The following is a 7,500-nucleotide window of genomic DNA, read 5'->3' as shown; positions in this document are numbered from 1 at the left end:
GTTATTACCATAAAGGCATGTGATGGCGTTACGAAGAAGTGCGCAGACAACATACATTTTACCGACGCTGCTAAGGCCTATCTTCAAGTTCTTTTTATAGTCAAGAAACTTAAAAGAATTAATGACGTCACCGAATAACCATTCTACTGAAATCCGTAAAGCGCTCATAGCCTCGTTGTAATCCTGCATGAGTGGTGTAAGTGGGACACGACGGAACGGTGTTTGGAGATGAACCCGGAGAGGGTAGGCCAAATCTCCATAAATGCACATAGCTTGAGCTGCTGGATTATACGCAAACTGTTGAAGGTCCCGCAGTAGTCCAGAATCGTTTAACATCCCTGCGTCGTGTTTACGCCCCTCTAGAAATGAAGTCGAAATTAACATCAAACATGAGAAGAGAATTTTCTTCTTTTTCTGGGGAGGGGGGTAGGGGTTTTATTAAAGTTTAAAACACTAGCTTTTCATTATAAACTCACCAACTGGTCCAAATAGGTTTCCAATAAGGCCATTTGGTAGGGACAAGGATTGGAATTTTAAGGCGTGGACCCTCTTGTGGCCATTGTACACAATTCTCTGACGCTCATTTGGTCTTGAAATGGGACGGACTGTTCCATCTACAAAACCGAAACAGTTGTCAAGGGGGGCTCCCTTTCCTGATATCGCGTCTGCATAACGCTGCAAAGCCCCAGGATTCAGAAGATCTCGATTCCATTGTGTTATACGGTGCCCATGAAGGTCATAAATATAGTCGATGACATCATTTGAGATCAGGCTTAAAACAGAAACTGGTCGGCCAAATCGAGGAATCAGATCGCTGAGCCTGCATGGGTAGGCAACTCGTTTGAGGAGTATGCATAGGCCTTCCATGTCGTCACAAATACTCCTCTGTACGCATTTAAACACCGGTGGCAATTGGAGGGCTGCAACAAGGCGAGGGAGATCGTGTTTCTCGACACGAAACTCTGCTTTGCACTCTGCGGAGTTCATAGAATCCAAATCAAACTGTTGATAGTTTTCATGGGGAAAATCTGGATTCTTTGAGATGAAACTATCGTGAAGTAGCAAAAACTCTTCATCGGAAATAATTTCATCGCCGTAGAGAAGTACAAGGAGGTCACGAAATTCTTTAAAAGACATTTTCCCTGGTGATTTTCACTGTATGAAGAGACTCGTCCACGTACCGTAACCGGTTTGCTAAATGTTTTTTTTTCCCGCCGAAAAGCCGCCGTGGACGACGTTCTCGTTCCAGGGCCCAATCAGTCATGTCCTCATTCTCGTCCTCAGTGCTACAGGTCGCTATTGGTAAAGAAAGTGAACGAAATGTTCAAAACTTCATAACGCACGCGCAGAACTATTGTTTTGTTCTATAATGTCATTATTTGGTGGTGTTCTCGTTAGCCTCCGAGTCGTAAATTTAAGTCCCATCTTAGTAAGATTTCAAAGATCTCCCACCATCAGCCCAGACTCCTGAACGTTCCAGTGTAGCCAAGATGAAGTCCTGAATTTTTCAGGCTTCTCTACGCAATTGTAAAAATTGCGTTCATAACTGCGAAGATCATAGCTTCACTTGATTTCATATCCGCAGTTCATATATGATTCATTTCATATACCATTTCATCATAATAAGAATTGCCCAAGCAAAACAGATTATCGACTACAGGGTCAGCGCTACTAGATCCGCCATTGGTTGTAAAAGGATAAAAGTTCAGTGTTTCTTAAGCTGATAACACACATTTGTTAATCAAAAAAGGTTAACCGTGCGTCATCTAATTTTTCGGGGAAACTGAAAAGCGACTGATAAGGGCCGTTCAATTACGCAATAGAGCTTCCCTCTACTCTCGTTCCACTTTGCCAAAAAACGTTCAAGTTGTTGAAAAGTTTCTCTTAGCATTCAGCATGACATGATACACATTTGTTGAACAAGAACTCAAAAATGTTGAAATGTGTGTCACTGGCCTTAAGAAACATTTACTGTAACCGCTTTCCTCTTTTCCCGTTCAATTCTGACAAGCTCTGTGGTGTAAATGCGCCTTGAGGTTCACTTCGTGACTGCTGCTAAGAAGCAGCTTTCAGCTATTATTCTCTACTATTGGGAGAACACATTTTTCAATGCAAACACGCCCTTTCACTTATAATCCACATCCGTGAAAAGAATAGACATTGGCCTAACTGATATCACTTTTCGCCAGCCTACGCTTGCTGTCTCCAGCTGATTACATTTCTCACTATCACTTTGTTTAACCTACAAATTACAAATTTTGCGATTTTACCAATTCGTCGTTCGTTTACAAATTTCTGTAAAGGGACGAATCTCCACCAGGAAGGTTGTACAAAATTACGAAATTCACGACCTCTTCAGTTACGAGACACGCCTCGCTACGGACGATCCTGCCAGAGGTGTCTTGAGACGCCTTTTTGCAGCGGCAACGGTAGCTTGACCAGAAGGCTTGATTTTCTCGTCTTCAAACGACAGCTGAATTGATCCTCTGAGCGTGGGCGCAAATATTTGAGCAGGTGGCTATATCACTTTGAAATAATGACAAAGGTGGACCAGTCGCCACAACACACGGTCTTTGGTTTGTGTTTCAATGAAGAAAGCGCACCAACTTCACAGGGAGAGTTTTTGTCCTTTCTGTCATCATGTCCAAGTTGACCATAATTCCCTGTAACATCAACCTGGAGTGACTTTTTATACTTACAGCTGTAAGTGTTAAGAAGCCACTACGCTATTAATTAAAAGTAAAACCCCAGTCTTGAAGCTCATTATATTGTAGCGCCAAATGGTTGGAAATGCTGGAATAAAACATATTTTGTTTGGGCTAAAATCATTTTCATTATCTCTTACTTTCTTGGTTGAATTTCCAGGATGCAGGCATTATGGATTTTGAGGAGAGCAAGTTTACAACTTTACTAGTGCAGGACAGGTCACTATAAAGTTGCCATGTTAAACGTTTTGTCAGGGGGAACATTTTCCCTTGCCTGTGTCTACCTGTGTCTAGGAATTTAACTTTTTCCTTCCCTAACCTTCCTTTGCTCCAAAATTCAAGATGGCGACAAAACACTGATATACAATGTACCATACAATACTAAGACTGTGTACTATAAAAATACCCATGAACCACCTGATATCCTGGACTGATTAAAGAACATTTGATACCAAAATAAGAAAACCACCGTGGGAGCAGTGGGATCAGCGCAGGAATGTTAAACCTGTTATGTATTTGAGTTGTTAAACAAGGGAAAAGAAAATTCAAGTAAACCTTACCCCATCCCCACGTCCAGACACTCCCATCACCTAAAATTCAATACATCAACAATTCACTAGGCAAGTTATTTTCAGGATTGTGCAACTGGTCACATACATGTAATGAATGGAAGATCAATATGATACCCACTGCTGAGCATAACGTGTTGGTTGCATTTGCACATCATGTTAAAATTCCCATGACAATTATGCCCAGGGTTAAAGTGCCCCTGCGACCAAAAAATCAATTCATATTTTTCTTTGGATTTCAAAACTTTGTTAACAAAACATGAAGTGACCCAGGTTTTAAGTCTTGATTTCAAAAAGACACCTCTTTATTTTAACTGTAATTTTCCTATTTAATGGTCCACCTTTACTAATTTTATGTTCTTGAGAGAGCTGGATCGAGGAGAAAATGACGTCAAAGGCTCACTAGTTTAAGAATGCAATACGTGTGTACGCCGCAGAATTAATATGCAGCACGGGAGTTTTGGGCTTTCAGACTTTTAAACTTACGCTTTGCATATATAATAAGCTGCGTTCACATGCTGAAATTTTAAGCTAGTGAGCCTCTGACGTCACTTTTCCCGGGATTCAACCCTCTGAGATCCAATCGGTCAGTTTTGAACGCGAGTAATGGCGGACTGTGAAATCCAAAACTGACACGCAAAGTAAATGGGCGTTGGATAAAAGTCAAAGCTGAAAAGTTTGCCAGTCAGGTGTTAAGCAAACACACGTGGAAAATCTGAATGAAAAAAGGTAGTGGTTTTTTTGATCACAGGGGCACTTTAAGAATTAATGATAATTTATTTTCACATGCTATTAGCATAATTAGTTGCTGAGCAAAGACATCATGATGAAGATTCAAGAACACTTGATTTTGGACATATCTAAACCGAATACTTCATGGGCCTGAATCTACATTCTGATTAGCAAAAGGAATTAATGTAACACACACACAAAAACATTATACATGTATTTAAAAAATCATGATTTGCTGTCAGGCAACCATTTTTTTTGCAGATGCTGTTTGAGTCATTTGTGGATGGAGTTGACAATAAGAACAAAAATTAAAAATTCTAGGAGACTCAGAAATTGCATTGAGCAAAAATAATTTGCAATGTTCACAAGCAGAGTACTAAAGCATGCTCCAACATTTTGTGTTTCCTTTTGATTGCCACCACAGTGCAATTGCAAAATCCTCAGTCATTTGAGGACTTAAGTGTTGTCCAGTTTATCTCTGAACACACGACCTTCTTCATGAAGGCCGATGCTTAAATTAAGCAACTACAGTAAGCAAACTTGTCAACAGAAATTTCACTTGACAAGGTAGTTCAGACCATTCTCCTACCAGCAACTACTGCAGTATGTCTTGTTCCACAGCTAACTGTCAGCACATCCAGATCTCCTGGAATGTTGACAATTGCAGGTACAACTTGGCACTGCACAGGGTGGCTGGATGGCTGGGAATCATCAACATTGCCATGATTAAAAGCTAATCCCAACTGTCCTTTCTCGTTCCATCCCCACATGTACAGGTCACCAAACTCTGAGGACAAAAAGCCATCATTATTTTGGGGTCCATTATGACATCAACGGAAGACTGAATTTTCTGTGCTTTCAGGGTACCTACACTGTACAAATGTATTTTCCACACCTTACCGCCCTCTCTTTTAATCATATTAAGGCTGTTTCCGCGAATTCAAAACTTAAACCGAACACATCAATCTTCTCACCACTTATTGCAGCTGAATGCCATCCACCAGCCGCTATGAACTGAATCCTGATTCCTTCCAGTGCTGCAACAACTGCTGGACTTTGCTCATCCACCGTTAAACCACAGCCAAGCTGTCCACGGCTGAAGAAAATGACACAGAGATTTTACTTACTGTCACAGTAAAGTGGTAGTATAATATTTGTTTAACGCTTTCCTCCCTGAGGGGGGCCCCACTGACAATGAGTAAAATAATTATTGTCTGGCATTAGACACTCTTGGGCAAGAAAGGGTTCAGAAGAGACAACTATGAAGAAATGTATGTTCTTTGATGGTGACTTATAATAGGGGGTGGTCGTAAAAAAAGCCTGAGTGCTCCTTCGAAGGAATCAAACTACATGTACTTGCTGACCTATCGGTTACTAGTTCGGATGCTCTCCCACTGAGCTATAGCAGACTCATGATCATGCGAGCATTAGGTCATTATATTTAATTATTGTTGTGCGTGGCTTTTAAACTGAAGGACTGAAATTGTCTGAATAGTGCATTCTCGTACATGGAGATGGTGAAATGTTGACCACAATAAATGAATGAAGAAAGGTATCTGTGATGGTGATTCGGGAATGCTCAGAGAAAAAAGGGAAAAAAAAAAGGCTTTATCTGCTAGTCTAGATGATGATGTATAGCAGGGCCATGAAGTGACCTGCCTGAGCATAACTGAAATTATATACACTGCAAATAAATGAGGTGAGAAATGTACGAGAAGATGACATCAGGTAGAATTCTGCTTATTTGTGCTGTGGTTCGAAGCACAAATAAGCCGAATTCTACAGTGGCCAATGTCTTCTCAGAAATACATTTCAAATGGAATTTGTATTATAATAGGCCATTTCTGAGTTCAAGTCTGCCTCCTCTTCAAAGCGAGTCTAAGTGCGAAGTTTTTGTTATGAAAAGTAGTTTTCATTCATATGTTAAGTAGAACTAATTACCATTACAAAAACCTCTCACTTAAACTCGCTTTGAAGAGGAGGCAGACTTAAAGTCGGAAATGGCCTATTGGATGTGGCTAATTAGGATATGAAAATCAATATAATCCGTTCGGGCTGCCAGCAGAGGTCTCATTTCTTTTTGCATTGCCCTGGAGTGACGACCAAGGGAGTTCTAAGAGACCTCTGCCATGGGTCGAAACTCACTGTGTTGATCACGCACGGCGGTTACTTAGCGACCGATTCCTCACATGATACTCCATGTTGTGTGGAGTCACTTAACAACAGCGGAATACCTGTAAAGTAATGTGCGGGACACAATGTTCTCAAGTCAGTCAGCAAACACAGTCATTATGGGGCATGCGGTTTGAGGAGTGCAGTCCAAGATTGTGGACGGCAGTTGGATCAGAGTGAGTTTTAACTCATGGCAGAGGTCTCTTTTACCTTAAATACTCATCAGCCCACCGAACACAAACGTAAAGAGACCTATGCTGGCAGGGAAATATAATCCAGATTGAGAAGGGTGTTACCCTTTTTGATGAGGTTTCATACCCAGCCACCTCCCATCAGGTAGTCCGGTGAAATATAAAATGAATCATTACCCAGTTGGCAGCAAAACTTACCTCCCACCACCAAGACTTAACACATCTCCTGAGGATGACAGCAGCAGGGCATGTTCCTTACCACAAGCAATGGAGGAAATCTGTGTTTTAACATCCATTGGTTCGAACAAAAATTCTGATTTCCCTGAGTCAAGGCAATCTTGGTCTTGTTCACACACTGCAGAACCCACCTGTCCTTTGTCTGCACAATTTAATGCAATGACTCGTTTGCAAATCGTTGGAAAACAGTTTTTTGATACAGTCTGTAGCTCCAAAACAAGAAAGTTGGGATTTCAGAAGGACCCAACTTATTCCTAATGTAATTGATTTTAAACATAAAGTTCAAGTTAAATTATATATCAGAAACAGAGTTTCACCGGTTTTGATCACATCAAAGACTTTGTCACTGTTAAAAAAGTAAATAGGCAGGCTTTGACATTCTTTGCCTGTAATAACTCTTTTAGGACTGTTTGATCTCAAATTGCTTTGTAATTATATATAACTATTTCCCTATTATTATTTCTTAACAATGATTGTTAAATTAAGAGTTCTAGCGTTGTAGTAGAGCAGAGTCTATTGTAAAGTTATTTCCAAATGTATTGTAACATTTGCTTTAAAACGGTGGTTAACAATAATACATGTGAATTCTTGTATTAGACTGTTGTGCACAACTCTCAGATGGTCAAAATTGAGAATGCACATTATTGTACTTCTAACCCTGGATATTATAATAATTATTATGTGAAGAGTCCGTGACCCTCCCTTTTATTATAAAAGAACAATATCTGGCTATTTCCAAATCAGGAATCAAAGTTTCAAATCAGACTAACGATCACTTCCAGCTACAGTACCAGTAACTGCCGACGATTACAAAAAGTATGGACCTCTGTTGGGAATGGAATCAGAATAGAGCTGTGTTATTATCAGTGCAGACTGAAAGAATCACAGCCTCTT

The 7,500-nt window shown here is 40.3% G+C and overlaps 2 protein-coding genes across 2 annotated transcripts in view; both read right to left on the bottom strand.

Annotated features, from left to right (window-relative positions):
* Positions 1–1,250, bottom strand: part of LOC138041549 (uncharacterized) — a 1,543-nt gene extending 293 nt beyond the window's left edge. Inside the window, exons 1-2 of the mRNA XM_068887288.1 lie at positions 477–1,250; positions 1–359 (exon numbers count right to left, since the gene is read on the bottom strand). The exon at positions 1–359 is cut by the window's left edge and continues 293 nt beyond it. Coding sequence (XP_068743389.1) covers positions 1–359; positions 477–1,137 — 1,020 coding nt within the window. The 5' untranslated portion in view covers positions 1,138–1,250. The remainder of the gene's footprint in view (positions 360–476) is intronic.
* A 21-nt stretch (positions 1,251–1,271) lies between these two features.
* The window catches only part of LOC138041548 (RCC1 domain-containing protein 1-like), a 9,710-nt gene continuing 3,481 nt past the window's right edge, over positions 1,272–7,500 (bottom strand). Inside the window, exons 3-7 of the mRNA XM_068887287.1 lie at positions 6,568–6,748; positions 4,981–5,102; positions 4,596–4,793; positions 3,266–3,295; positions 1,272–2,663 (exon numbers count right to left, since the gene is read on the bottom strand). Of these exons, the coding sequence (XP_068743388.1) occupies positions 2,524–2,663; positions 3,266–3,295; positions 4,596–4,793; positions 4,981–5,102; positions 6,568–6,748 (671 nt within the window). The 3' untranslated portion in view covers positions 1,272–2,523. The remainder of the gene's footprint in view (positions 2,664–3,265; positions 3,296–4,595; positions 4,794–4,980; positions 5,103–6,567; positions 6,749–7,500) is intronic.

This window comes from Montipora capricornis, chromosome 3 (assembly GCF_036669925.1).
Source record: "Montipora capricornis isolate CH-2021 chromosome 3, ASM3666992v2, whole genome shotgun sequence".
Classification (NCBI taxonomy): Eukaryota; Metazoa; Cnidaria; class Anthozoa; order Scleractinia; family Acroporidae; genus Montipora; species Montipora capricornis.
This window is presented reverse-complemented; position numbering and strand designations above follow the sequence as displayed.